Source organism: Gossypium raimondii, unplaced genomic scaffold (genome assembly GCF_025698545.1).
Source record: "Gossypium raimondii isolate GPD5lz unplaced genomic scaffold, ASM2569854v1 Contig00056, whole genome shotgun sequence".
In the NCBI taxonomy this organism is placed as follows: Eukaryota; Viridiplantae; Streptophyta; class Magnoliopsida; order Malvales; family Malvaceae; genus Gossypium; species Gossypium raimondii.
The window spans coordinates 121,173-136,491 of record NW_026291215.1 but is presented as its reverse complement, the minus strand read 5'-3'; the positions used below and the strand labels follow the sequence as shown (position 1 = coordinate 136,491).

The 15,319-nt window shown below is 33.5% G+C and overlaps 1 protein-coding gene across 1 annotated transcript; it reads left to right on the top strand.

The window, feature by feature from the left end:
• The first annotated feature begins 960 nt into the window (after positions 1 to 960).
• LOC105783457 (2-oxoglutarate-dependent dioxygenase 19-like) lies at positions 961 to 3,524 on the top strand. The gene is made up of 4 exons (XM_052627276.1): positions 961 to 1,342; positions 1,427 to 1,662; positions 2,438 to 2,765; positions 3,082 to 3,524. Exons 1-4 carry the CDS (start codon positions 1,055 to 1,057, stop codon positions 3,334 to 3,336), a joined length of 1,107 nt encoding a protein of 368 aa, XP_052483236.1. The 5' UTR covers positions 961 to 1,054; the 3' UTR covers positions 3,337 to 3,524.
• Positions 3,525 to 15,319: the final 11,795 nt, after the last annotated feature.

The following is a 15,319-nucleotide window of genomic DNA, read 5'->3' as shown; positions in this document are numbered from 1 at the left end:
TTCATTGAAGCAAGATGACCAAAATTTTTAGTTTTCAAAATAATAAATTCCAATAAATATTTTAAAAGGGGAATCACTTTTTTAATCTTTTTCATTCGACCTCAAGACATTAAATAATTAATTCGGTACCAATTTTGAGCGTTACGAGGGTGTTAATCCTTCCTCGTACGTAACTGGCTCCCGAACCCGTTTTCTAAAAATCGTAGACCAAAATCGTTTTTTAGGTGATCCAATTACACCTCAATAAAAGATTGGTGGCGACTCCAATTTTCGTTTCTAAGTCGACCCTATATTTTTATTTTTAAAAAATAGTTTCGACAGTTACAAAATGAACAAAGAAAAAAAAATCAGCAGCTGCACTTGCTTCAGCAGCTTCTACTTAGCTTGGCCTGCAGGGCCTGCTTCTTGACTGCTCCTGGTGTTACATGCTGACCAAACTTTAACAAAATGTTTTGAAAGTTTAGGCACCGATTTCAAAAGTATGCCATGAAAGAAACTATGATTGGATATGGCAACTAGCAAAAGGAAAGAGACAATTAATTGATTTGACTTCACCCAAAAAGAAAAGATAAAGTTATTTAGAAACATGCAGGAAAATCCATTCCCAGTTTGCTGTCAAGAACCGTGTCTCAGCTCTCCAGCAGACCAGTCAACTAGTTTGAATTGTTTTCAAGTTGATAGAGCAAGAGTGCCTCCTATGAGGGGTAAGGGTTCATGATTTGATAAACATCTTTTACTTCATGAAAGGAAACTGCCCAAGTACAAGTTTACCATTTAATTTTTGGAAGACTCATTGGTGAATATTTCTTGAATCTGGAGTCTGTTCAAATTTGATTACCTGTTTTAATTATTTGTAGACATTTTCTAGCGGCAAGTTGGCTACTAACAAAAGAAAAAAAGACAAATTTGTTGTTTTGGCATCACCCAAAAGTCAAATTGAATTATTAGTATTAAACAACACGTGAAATGTAAACATGCATGGGCATCCCTTCTCAGTTTTTGCAGTCAAGAATCGTGTCTCAGCCTCTCTCCCGTCGCCGTCGTCAGTCTCCCCATGGCCACCACTGCTCCGACCGGTTCTCCACCGTCACCACCATCTCTTACTCACCCACCACCACCACGGAAGCTAACATCCGTTAAAGCACTATCCGAATCGCCCGGCCTTTCTTCCATCCCTTCCATTTACACCTTCCCAAAACAACCCAACCACGAACCAGTTTCAGACACGAAAGAACCAATCCCCACCATCGATTTCTCCCTCCTCATCTCTAGTAATCCCGATGAACGGTCTAAAACCATCCGAGAACTTGGAAAAGCCTGCCGGGACTGGGGCTTCTTCATGGTACAATACATATATACACATATATCTATATATAGTTATGATTTTCAAAGAATTTTAGATTTTTGATAAAATGAGCATTATCAGGTGACCAATCATGGGGTGCCGGAGAGGATGATGAAGGCAATGATAGAGGTTTGTAGGGAATTTTTCGAGCTAACAGAGGAAGAAAAGGGAGAAAGTGAAGGGAAACATGTATTGGATCCTATAAGATATGGGACAAGTTTCAACCCATCAGTGGATAAAATTTTGTATTGGAGAGATTATCTCAAGATTTTTCAGCATCCTGCCTTTCACTCACCCAGCAATCCCCCTTCCTTCAGGTTTTTTCTTTTTATACCATTAGATCGGTTTCAGAAAGCAAATTACGTAGCATTGTTTAATGAAATATTAAAGATAACATATCCATATTTTTTCTAATACAATATTATTAGAAATGGGAATAGAAGTAACCCAGTTTAAATCTATGTAAAAAGAATGTCTGTCATTCCATTAAGTTAAGACAAGATATCCTTATCTTTCATAATTATAAACTGCAATATTTGGCATACAACTTTTATTTATTAATATCAATGAATTATTAGGTATAATTCTTTTTATAATATTTTATAAAGAAAAGTGTACAAAAATATGAAATGATTTAATATAGTTTTAATTAATCAATTTGCACGAGAAAGAAAGTAATTTCATAAGTACGGATAGATTCCATTCATAAGTTTTAAATTTTTATTTAAAATTATATTAAAATAAAATTGAACCAAGCAGGCAAATAGAAGCCATATATACATAATTGGAATAAATATTAAGGAAATCATTGTACTAGATTAAGAGTAACTTTTCTCTCTCAAAATAAATAGAATAACTTAATTTAAAAAGTGAGCGATTTAGTTATTGCTGCCATTAATTGCTCTTGTTCATTCACTTTCTAAATAGTACTGTGTCTGAATTACTTAGTATTTGTTCTAACATAATTCGATAATAACATCCATTAATCGTTGCTCATGTTGTCATACATATTAGGTACATATATATATGATATTGATATAATCAATTCATCTAACATACGTTTTGTCTCGATTTTTTTTTTTTTGGCATAAGAGAAATTGCATTAGACTACAGCAAAAGAACCCGAGGAGTAATGAAAGAAATAGTGAGAGGAATATCAGAAAGCTTGGGGTTAGAAGACAAATACATTGAGAAGGCCTCAAATCTGGAAAATTGCCTACAGATTATGATAGCAAACTTGTATCCACCATGTCCACAGCCAGAACTCGCCATGGGGTTGCCCGCTCACTCCGACCATGGTCTTTTGACCCTTCTCATCCAAAACGACACTGTGGGGCTTCAAGTGCTACACAAAGACAAATGGGTCAATATCTACCCCATCCCAAATTCATTTCTAGCCAACATTGGGGACCATATTGAGGTACAACTCCCAAATTCTGCTTTTTTATCTTCAACTTTTGGATTTACTTACTCTACTTTTTGATTTAATTTCATCTTTCTACTTCTATAATATAATTAGTTAATTAAGTTGTTTAACACCATCAACTATTTCGTTTAAATGTTGATTTGAAAATTTCCCACATCATCATGTTAATATAGATTTAGTACAGTAGAAGGACCAAATCCATAATTTGACCTTTCATTTTATAATTGGTTTTCAATCTTTTTCCAAAATTGATCTGAACTAAATCGTTATTTCTCCTAATTGATCGGATATAAATTTAAATTTATGCAAGATTCTGAGCCACGGGAAGTATAAAAGTGTACTCCATCAAGCTGTGGTAAATGATAGAGATGTAAGGATATCCATAGCACTGGCGCATGGACCGGCCGCGGACGCCGCAGTGAGTCCGGCTCCAATGCTGCTGGAAGATGGTCAGAACCCATTGGCATACCGAGCAATGAAATATAAAGAATACGTGGAGCTTCAACAAAGCAACAAGCTCGATGGGAAATCTTGCTTGGAACATATACGAAATAGAGGGATTTAATTTCTAGTGTAATTTTTGTTTGCAAATGAGTAAATCTTTCTAAATTTGGGTTAATTTCGGGTTCGGATTATTTTATGTTCGAATAATTTGGGGTTTGAAATTCTAGCTTTTAGATTAAATAATTACAATCACTATAAGTAGAGCAAAAAATGAATCGAACTTGAATGAACGATCTTTATTCATGTTTAGTTTGTTTCTTTTAAAGTAGGTTTAGATTTGGTTTCTCTTCATTAAGAACTTTATTATTGTGTTTGAATTCATTATATTTAAAATTATATATTTTTATATTAAATTAAATAAATTTATTTTTGAACATTAAATGAATATGTTCACAAACAATTAAAAATTTGCACATATAGAATAACCGAACAAATGATATACTTCCAATAGTTTAGATATTAAATATAAATATTAAAATAATAAAACTCAAACAATTGTTATGAATATTTTATTATTAAGTGGATGTCCATCAAGATTTAGATAAGTTTTGATATACTTTAAATTCTAATAGTCATTAGAAGTAGAGTTCTATTTCATTTATACTTCTTATGTCTATAAATATATACTTTAGAGAAGCATTGTAAATGATTCCGATTGATCGATAAAATACGCTCTTTAACTTTCTGTTCTTTACTTTCTATCTTTTATTTTATAATACGTTATCAGCATGATTCTGTTTTATTTTACAATACAATCACTCCAAATCTGCGCATGATTCTAGAGCTATTGCAATTTCAGTCTCCAATTGAGGCCTATGCACTATGGGTAATAATTATCCAAAGAAATTTATATAATCCTTACCTGGGTGATGACGATGATGTTAAAGATCTTCAGGTATATTTTACTATGATTTATTTATTATATCATGTTTATTATAATTGAAGACTAATCATGACAACATGAATAGATAGATTCTGATTTGAAATCCACGTATGTTTGCGATAGTGATTATGAAATAAAGAATCAATATAAGCGTTTAGAAGTTTGTCCTACTAGATTTGTTGCATTCCCCGAAGTGAATGCAAATATAAGAAAATAAAAGATATAATCATGGACCACTTAAAGTGGGAACATAGTAATAAATAAGAGAACAATGAGAGTTCTCAAGATAACTCTCTAAAGGGTAAACATAACTTATGTTATCAATGTGATATGAAAGATTATTGGCCACATATGTGGCATATGCCCAAATATTTTGTTTCTATTAATATTCTTTAAGGAAGGATATGAGAATGTAGTAATGAATTCTATCATTACGATAGAAAATATTTATCTTATTTGGTCTTGAAACAAACAAATATTATTCCAATAATTTATAGTACAAAATTAGTTGAAAGCTCTAGAAGAACTAATATATCAATATCTAAAAAACACAAAACTTGTGATGGTTAATGCATTAGTTTTAAAATATATTCATTATAATGAATACCATATTGACATTGTGAATGAAGAAAATATTATATTTCATGTGAATCACTATTGCTATAAATATCTATTTTGAAAGGATGAAAAAAGGGAGGATTGAGTTATTGATTACTCTTGTTATTAAATTGAATTGATGTGACTATCTTTGTAATCTTCTTTTGTCATCATCCTTATTGAGGAGTTGAAAGCAAAATATTTTATTGTGAAAGATCTACTTATGAGCAATAGAATATGTTAATTCTATCTAAATCTTGTTATGGTTGGATGCATTTGAAGTTGCAAGTTTTTTTTAAAACTGTGAGTATATCTCTACAGTATTTAGAATAAATTCTCAATTAAAATTAGCTGGAAAAATATTACTATTGAGAACTTGCAAGAGAGAAAACTTATGTATGAAAAGTCATTGGTTATGTACCTGCTGTACACCTAGAAAATAAGATTCACTCTCAAAGTTTTCTATTAATAGATTTTGATTGGATTCAAAGTCTGCTATTGGAGTTTAATTTACTTACGTCTCGATAAAATCGTCAAGACTCAACACAGAAAAAAAAGGTATATCTTTAAATATTAAATCAACTTGATATATGGTATAAATATTTGAGATGGTCTTCTTTTTAAGTTTTGATTACATATGTTACACATTGTTTTAAGCATCTCATTTGTTCATGAAAATGAATAGTAACTGATTTATTTATGTTGCTATAGTATGTTTTATAATTAAATAATATATTTGACTAAAACATACCTAGTATGCAAATTTGTGCTAATAAACCAATGAATTTGATGGTTACTCGAATTTAATTTAGTTCAAAGAATTGTTAAAGGTAGTAGTTCATACGTTTTATATTATTCCATGTGTTAATTATTTAGAGAAATGACATGAGCAATTGTAAATGAAAAGTTCTATGAGCATGAATGATTGGATTTTGAATTAAATTTCATGCATGTTTATGATAATGGTTATGAAAGGAAAAAAATTATAGTTTTCATTATGTCATATTTTTATGTTTGAGATGTGACTTTTATTGATATATTTAATTTAGGCTTGTTTCTATACATGACCTAGCCATTTGTTTTTGTTAGTTAATTGATTATGCAAATTTTAAAATTATTTTGAATTGATCTCATAGCTCATTATGACTAAAAATAATAATGAGTTATTTGTTCCACAAGTTTTGTTCCATTCCTCAAGTGAATGTAGCAATTCATAACAATTATAAAATTAACTTATTGTCATTCTTGACAAATAGATAAGAAGAAGATGGACGATTCAAAATGTTGTTAAATGTTTATTCTTAGTATAGAATGTTCAATGATTTATATTAATTTATCATTCCTTGAAGCAAATGATATCTATATAATCTTATTGGTAAGAAATATAATATATGCTTACATTATTGTTTGAATTATTTTTGCACATTCATTGAAATGAATGTCTGCAATAAATATAATAATTTTATAATAATTTCTTTTTGATATTTGAAGATTTTGGCATATTCCCAAAACGAATATTGTATATAATTGTTTGGAAATTATATTTATTTCGTTGTCTTAGTGGCATTATAAACTTCACATTGATTTAGACATTTCCAGAGTAAATGTTACAATAGTACTTATATGTGGATACAAAGTAAAAGAAATGAAAGTAAAATTATCAATTTGTCACAATTTATATTGACATTATTAGTACAATTGAAATGCATGTTAAAGTAAACCGGAAGTTTACTTATACAAATGCATTTACTACTTGGCGTGACTAGTTAGACCATCCGTATCATATATGATGCGAAAATTAATTGAGAATTCATATGGACATTCATTAAAGAACCAGAAGATTCTTTAATTTAAAGAATTCTCATTTATTGCTTTTTCTCAATGAAAAAAGTTGAGATTTAATATCTTGCATTTCTGAAATGAATATGGGTTCATTCATCCACCATGTGGATGGTTTTGATATTATATGATATTGGTATATGCATCTACAAAATAATCACGTATGTGTTATCAACTTGCAATCTGTCGCTTGCAAGATTGCTTGTTTAAATAATTAATTTTAGATTATGCATTTAAGACAATTCATCTTGCTAATAGTAATGAGTTTATATCTCAATCTTTTATTGATTGAATTTGTAAAAGTTTGTTATTTATGCGCATAATGGTTTAGATAAATTATTGGTTGAACGCCTCTAATTAATGTCTAAACCATTACTTATGACAACTAAACTTCTTATTTCAATATGAGATTATGTTGATTTACGTGTTGCACGCATCAAGCCAATATATTATAAATACTCCCTATTACAATTGATTTTTGGTCAAAAGCTAAATATCTCATCTTTGAATTTTTGTATGTGCGTATATATTCCAATTGCTCCACCACAATAAAGATGAGTGAATACTCAAAAAAATTGGGAATATGTATTAATTACGAGTCTCCTAGTATTATTATATGTTTTAAATGTATTGGAGATTCAATTATCACATGATTTGTGATTACTATTTTGATTCGATAGTTTTCCCGATATTAAAATGAGAGAAATAATAACTTGTAATGGATTAGGGGGGAGAGTAATTTGAACTAAAACTTCAACAAGGATAACTCATTACAAGTTCCAAATATGAAAATTCTCATAAAAGAAAATAATAAATCTAGATGATTGTCGAAACCATTTTTTTGAAAACAAAAATTTTAGTTGTCGACTTTAAAAACAAAAATTGGAGTCGCCACCGATCCTTTATTAAGGTGTGATCGGCTCACCATAAAAACAATTCTGGTCTACAAAATCTGAGGAATGGGTTCGGGAGTCAGTTACGCACGAGGAAGGGTTAGCACCCTCGTAACGCCCAAAATCGGTACCAAATTGATTATTTAATATCTTAGTGTCGAAATTTTAAAAAAAAATTTAAAAGAAAACGTTTTAACATGTGAATGAATTAAAAAAATAAAACATCCTAATTTCAAAGAAATAAAACATCACACCCAGTGAGTTAGGGCACAATATTTTTAAATCCTCAAAATCTTGTTTATCTCTTGACTTTAAAAATTCTTATTTCGAGAAAATAAAATGTCATAACCAGTAAGTTAGGACCCGGCATTTTTGGATTCCCGAGAATAAGTTTTTATTTGAAATCTGTGTGAATTTATTGCAACAAAATAAATAATTGGCTCTCTAAATTCATTGAAAAATAATCGCAATCCAGTAAGTTAGGACACCATTATTTTCTCGAGAATCATGAATGCCAAATATTTAAAAATTTAAAAATAAAAACGATTTTAACATTTTGACAAAGCCAAAATAGATTTTTCTTTAAAAGTATAATAAAATGCTAATGCGTAACATGAAATCATTACTTTAATTTAAAATATACCTATATATGTATACAAAATTATAAAAAGAACATAATCATAAAATATAATGAGTTGTCATAAAAATAAAAACGTAAGCATAATATATTAATAATTATGAAAATATGGGTATATATGTATATATAAAATACATGGAAAATATATTTATAAAAGTTTTGAATAATATATGAATATATATATATATAAACATGTATAAACATATATGGATTTTAAAATATGGAAAGCATATGAATATTATAAAATAAAATGCATATACGTATATATATAAAATAATAATAATAATAAAGTATATAAAAGTGTTTAAAATATATACATATAAATATTATCTCATAAATGCGCATATAATATATGTATAATAATAATATAATATAACAATAATAATAAATGCTAATAATAATATAGTAATAAACAATTTAACAGTATTTAAAAACAAGAACAAATTAAAGATTAATATTGAAAATAAATAGAATTTAAAGGCTAAATTCGAAAATTAAAAACGTCAAAAGGAGCAAATTAAATCACGCGAAACAGAAGGAGGATCAAAAGAGCAAATTATCCAAACGCTCAAGCATCAAGCAAGAACATGGATTGAACTAAAACAAGATTAAAATATATTGCCTAATTTAAAATATAAAAAACTGATTTAATCACCCAAAAAACAAAGGACCAATTGTGCAAATGTCCCATTTTGAACACTATAAAATCCCATTTTAAAACCCTAAACTCATTTTCTTTCTTTCTTTGAAGTCACCAGATCTCTCGCCTCTGAAAACTCTTCCCCGCTCCGATGGCGACGAAACAAAGGAGCTTCAACGACGCCACACCGGTAAGTTTTCTTTACTCCTTCCTTTATTCTTTTTGTTGTTTTAAGAAACAAAGAAAACAAACAAAATAAAATAAAATCAAGAAAAGAACGTAAGAAACAAAGCGAAATTTGTCACCTTCCAAAACGTTTGCTTTTCTTTTTTCTCTTTTATTTTCTTTTTTCCCATACAAAATTTGTCTAACCCCGTTACAGAAAATCATTGGCCTTTATATAACCCTCCCTAAATCCTTTTACAACTGTTTTGCTGTGTGTATATCCTATTAGTGTTGTCTGTGGCTTGCAGATGTGTGAGCATTGTGCGAGTGGACGTGCCAACAAGACGTGGGATGCTTTGGGAGGTCGCTGAACGTGGGGCACTGCACCTTTGGAGGTTGTCATGACGTGGGTGGCTATTGCTAATCGCTGCTAGGGTTAGGCTAGGTTAGCACACTTGGGCCTTATTGGGCCAAATGCAATTGGGTCAGGATTGGCCCAAGTTTTATTAGATTTGATTGGTTAATTTGGGCCCCGGGTTAAAATTGGCTATTACAGCTGCCCCTCTTTGCTTGTTATCGTGTAACGAAAACATAGCAAAGACTTTAGAAATAGCCAATTTTGCCCGGTCGTGCTGAACCTTAGCGCCATTCTTTTTTCAAGTAGCCTCATTCCAACCTACTGCATATTCAGAGGTATAGGAATTGGTGCTTCAATCCACTCCACTGCAACGTTAGAGAGATAGGACTTGTCTTGTAACTTCTCAAAAGAACAAAATTTGCTATCTTTAGTCTGCTACATTGCAACTTCAGGGAGATATGACTTGTAGCTTCAATTTATTCCACTGAAAGTTGACGCGACCTGCTCCTTTGCAATTCATAGAGATAAGATCCGTGGTGTTAATCCGCTCCACTGCAACTTCAGGGAAATAGGATTATCTTCTTCAATATATCCAATTACAATATCGAGGAAACAAGATCCGCCGTCATCAGTCTACTCCACTACTGCTTAGGGAGATAAGATCTGCTATTCTTCGATCGATTCCATCGTCGACCAAGGAGATAGAATTATCGCTTCAATGTACTCCATCGTAACCCTGTGGAGGTAAAATCGCCATCTTCGATCCGCTCCACTAATGCTTAGGAAATAAGATCTCAAATCTTCAATCTATTCCATCGCCAACCGGGGATAGAATTATCGCTTCAATGTACTCCATCAGAACCCTGTGGAGGTAAAATTCGCCATCTTCGATCCGCTCCACTACCGCTTAAGGAGATAAGATCTGAAATCTTCAATCTATTCCACCGCCAACCGTGGAGATAGAATTATCGCTTCAATGTACTCCACTCAGTAACCTCGGGGAGGTAAAATCTGCCATCTTTGATCTACTCTACTAATGCCTAAGGAGATAAGATCTGAAATCTTCAATCTATTCCAATGCCAACCAGGGAGATAGAATTACGGCTTCAATGTACTCCATCAGAACCATTGTGGAGGTAAAATCGCCATCTTCGATCCGCTCCACTAATGCCTAGGAGATAAGATCTCAAATCTTCAATCTATTCCATCGCCAACCGGGGAGATAGAATTACGGCTTCAATGTACTCCACTTGTAACCACGGGGAGGTAAAATCTGCCAACTTCGATCTGCTCCACTAATGCCTAGGGAGATAAGATCTGAAATCTTCAATCTATTCCACTGCCAACCAGGGAGATAGAATTAGTATCTTCGATCTCCTTCGCTGTCGATGCAAGAAGGCAAGATCTGCTACTTTCACTGATCTGTTCTCCGGAGAACATGACCTGTATAATGAACCTAATTATGCCTAATGATTAGGATGGCATGATCAAAATGAATCAAATGCTCCTAACTCGACATGTGTGAATGGTGTTTGCATGAATGAAAAATTTTGCTCTCCGAGAATGACTCCGCTTAGGTTGTCATTACTCGAAGTTTATTAAAGTCGTATCACTGACGTGCTACAACGTCTTTTGTTCGGATCACATCTCCAAATAAATGCTTGATCAAATTTCCCCTCACTGTAAACCTCAAAGTTTCATCCATTGGGACGTAAAATTTGTACCATCTTTCTCCCGCTGTAACCCAAGGGTATAAAATTTTGGTCTTTTCTCAATCCTCATCTATCGCAATTCAAGGATGCAAAATGTGAAGCTCTTTGGTCTTTCATACCAATCTCAGGGTGTCATACCCAAATGCCTATGCACGAATGAAGGATTCTTCTCTCCAAAGAAACCCTTTTTTATTACTTGGTGATTATTGCTTGCTTGTTCATCTAAGCCTTGCCACCAACCTATCATCCTGTCATTTTGTTCAAAGTTTTTGACAACAAAATCAAAAAGAAAGTCCTAATTTAGACTTTTCCTTCTCAAATTTCCAACCTTTAAACCTGGTGCGTTCTAAACGACAGTCCTGTTTCAGGCTCCTATATTGTTTAGAAACTTCTAGAGTAATATGCAAAACTTCCCTTGTGAAAGTTTTATTAGTCCATTAATCATTATTCCAATGCAACATGCTTGCAAAAAGCTCATAACAATGGATAAGAATAAAGTTAGTTTTGAGCATAGCTCGAAATGAATAAATTATCAAAAATAGTAAAGAAAGATAACAAAGAAATTGATTGGGAATGTGTATCTTGGAAAAGAATGAAGTATTCCAAGAATAACAAATTCAAAATAAATAGTATGGAGACGAGGTGCCCTAGATGTCGCAGCTTGAACTTCTCTGTACAAACTTCTTGAAGACCATTTTGAGTTTGACATGTGTTTAGGAGATCTACATTACTCTGTCGATGCCCCAAGATGTCGCGTACCCTTTCCTGCTGACTAAGGCATATCAAGATCACAGCATGTCCCATTCTAATCAACATTTGAGCTGCTCTGATTACCTCATGCCCATTTTGACCAACATTTGAGCCGCCCTTTTTGGGTTTTCAACTCAAATCCCATTTGGTCTAAGGCGCCCTTTGCGGGTTTTCACCTTAGCCTCTCCACTTTTACTTTTTCCATTTTTCATTTTTTATTTTTCACATCTTTTTTTCTTTTTTTTTTTGTGACTCAAAGTGCCATTTGCAGGTTTTTACCTTGGTCCTCTCCTTCTTTAAGCGAAGCATTTCTTAATTGATTCTGAGTTTATAGGATTAGACAAGTTTTTACTATCCGTCTCACTCAAAATCAGTGCTCCTCCAAAAAAGGTCTTCTTTACAATATAAGGACATTCCCACTTTGGCACTCATTTTTCTCTAAAATCCTTTTGTAGAGGAAAGATCTTTTTCAATACCAGGTTTCTCTCGTGGAATTTTCTGGGACGAACCTTTTTGTTGTAAGCTCGCATCATCCGTTTTTGGTATACCTGACCGTGACGAATAGCCTTTTTCCTTCAATTAAGTTCAACTGATCTTATCGAGATTGGATCTTCATCCTACTTCAGCTCAACCAATACCCGGAGAAAAAAATTTCAACTTCAATGGAAAACTGTGATAAGCTAAAGAGAAAGGCATTGCCCCAGCGGGGTTCTTTTTCTTTTTCTTCTTTTTTTTTCCCCTTTTTTTGTTTTTTGTTTTTTTTGTTTTCTCTCTTTTTTTTTGGATTGAATCTGCACTTATAGGATTAGGCAAGTCCTGGTCATCTCTTTCGATCAGAATCAATATTATTCCAGATAAGGTCTTCCCCATAACTTCCACTTTCATTTTGTATGCGAAAGATCTTCTTTGGCATCGTGTTTCTCTCATAGAGCCTTTTGGGGTAAATTTAACTATGACGAGAAAATTTTAGATCTTCCTCTTCAATTAGGATCAAATCTAACAAAATACGGAAAAATTACAACTTGACTTCAACGGAATAAGCCGAGAAGAAGGTATTGCCCGTAAAGAATTCTAACTACATCGTTCATGATGTGAATCTTGAACATACTGCAGATTTTTGACGTTGTCTTTGTTGCTCAAATTACAATATCGATTTAACTCGGCACGCCCCGGTATGACCATGCGATAACATCTTTGAACTCTCAAGTAACTTAACAAGGTCTTGTTTCATTTCTCCGGTTATGCATGTTCTCTTAAAGTCACAATCTCCATTGTCTCTTCAGAGGTAAAATTTGCTCTCTTTTTGCTCTACCATCCTCAACAAGTCTGGAGATAGGCTACGATCTATGTCATCTTCAAAGTCAAGAGATCCCTCTAAACACATGTCTTGCTCAAAAAGAGATTCTAAATCTGTAGCAGTGTCATTCATGTCATTGATATCTGGGGGCCCATAATAAATATCAAATAATATACAAAAGAATGTATAGATTTATGAAGAACTATCTATACAATATGATTATGAATGAATGAATGATGTGGAAGAAAATCCAAAAGAATGAAAGAATAACTATTCAGATAGACTGAAAGAATATTGGTTCAAAAATGATCGCAATGATGTATTTCATTAAAATAACGACATTTAGACATGAGCCTACTTCACAAAGGAATTCTTATTGCCTCTAGGCTAAAAGCAACAAGTGTGTTTTGAACATTGCTCTAAATAAGCCCTAAATACTACAAATATTCCTTCCGCAGTTCGATTGTTTAAAACACTCCCAGGTTTACAAAGGTGGATATCTAATAAGGTCCCTTTTCGATTGTGTCTTCATCTATGACATTGATGTGAACACTTCCCAACATCTCTTCATACATCGCATTCACCTTATTGTCAATCATGATTGGGTAGCGGATTTTCTGCATTAGATGAGTCACCCAAATTGACAATACCCATGTTGATGAATTTTTCAACTAGCTTTTTGAAGGTAATGCAATTCTCTATTGAGTGTCCCGTAATTCCCGCGTGGTAGTCACATTGCGCGTTCGCATCATACCACTTAGGATACGGAGGTTGTGGAGGTTTTAAGTAATGAGGAGCAACAACATGCGCATCAAAAAAGCTTTGATACAACTCCTTATAGGACATCGGAATTGGTGTGAACTGGAGCTTCTCGAGACTGCTTCACACCTGATTCTTGTCTTGATGAACCCTGCTGATTAGTAACCACCTTTCTTGGCTGATTCACTGTAATCGATTTGCTGTACGTGTTCACGCTGTTCACCTCATTTTCTTCTTCCTTTGGGGTTTGATTTCTATTATTTCCTCCAACATCAATCTTTTCGCTCCTAATAGCACTCTCAATCATCTCACCACTCATAACTATGTCAGAAAAGCTTTTTTTGGCACTTCCCAACATATGTGTGATGAATGGGGCCTTCAACGTATTTATAAAGAGTATCACTCTTTCTCTTTCAAGGAGCGGTGGTTGGACCTGAACTGCAACCTCCCTCCATCTCTGAGCGTACTGCCTGAAACCTTCATTCGACTTCTTCTCCATGTTTTGCAAAGTAATTCTGTCAGGAACCATTTCTGCCACATGACTGTACTGCTTCATAAAAGTCTGTGCCAAATCCCTCCAAGAACTAATCTTAGCACGGCTCAATTGATTATACCATTTAGACGCTGCCCCCGTGAGGCTATCCTGAAAACAGTGTATCAAGAACTGCTCATTATTGACATACCCAGCCATTCGTCTGCAAAACATGGTAATGTGGGCCTCAGGGCAACTGGTCCCATTATACTTCTCGAATTCTGGCATTTTGAACTTGTGAGGTAGCACCAAATCTGGTACCAAACTCAAATCCTTAGCATCAATCCCACCATATCTCTCAGTACTTTCCATTGCCTTGAACTTCTCTTCGACCCACTTCCATCTTTCTTCAAATTGCTTTGGCAATTCTTCCTTTGCTTTTTCCTTTTCGACCACCTCATCGAAGTCAGGGACTACAAGATTGACGGGAATATTCTCAGGGCTAGAGCCTGATCCAGTTTGGTAATTCATCGCCTTTGAAGTATCGGCCTGAAATTGCTGAGGCCTAATGGTAATAGAAGATTTACGCGGGCACATTTCCACTTGGGGCTGCACATCTGGGGGAGTGAAGCCCGGAGGATACTGGAGTCCATCCTCCCCTTCCTCCTCAATATTTGTTATAGGGCTCCTTCTTTTATCCTTTCCGCTAATTAAGAGCTGAGTTAACTGGGTTATCATGCTTCCTTGAGATTCCTCCATTTTGTCCATCAACTTCTGCTGAATTTTTTCAAGCTGTTCCTTCATTTGTTGCTGGAGCTGATCCTGCATGTCTTTTTGAAATTGCTCGAGCTTTTCTAATCTTTGATCCATATTCTTTGATTTCGCTCTTGTACCATAATGGGGCTGGGTTGGCTGGTTGGTTTCCAGGTTAACTGAAGAATAATTTTAATTGATTAGGCTCTTCTGGTGGATTTTAGTGCATATGATGAGATTAATGCAAATGCATGAGATGAATGCAAAAAGAGACGTTGATTTTGATTCA

Coding starts and splice junctions, on each gene's coding strand:
- LOC105783457 (XM_052627276.1), top strand. CDS start 1,055: ATGGCCACCACTGCTCCGACCGGTTCTCCACCGTCACCACCATCTCTT. Junction 1,663..2,437: donor AGCAATCCCCCTTCCTTCAG/GTTTTTTCTTTT, acceptor TTTTGGCATAAG/AGAAATTGCATTAGACTACA. Junction 2,766..3,081: donor ACATTGGGGACCATATTGAG/GTACAACTCCCA, acceptor AATTTATGCAAG/ATTCTGAGCCACGGGAAGTA.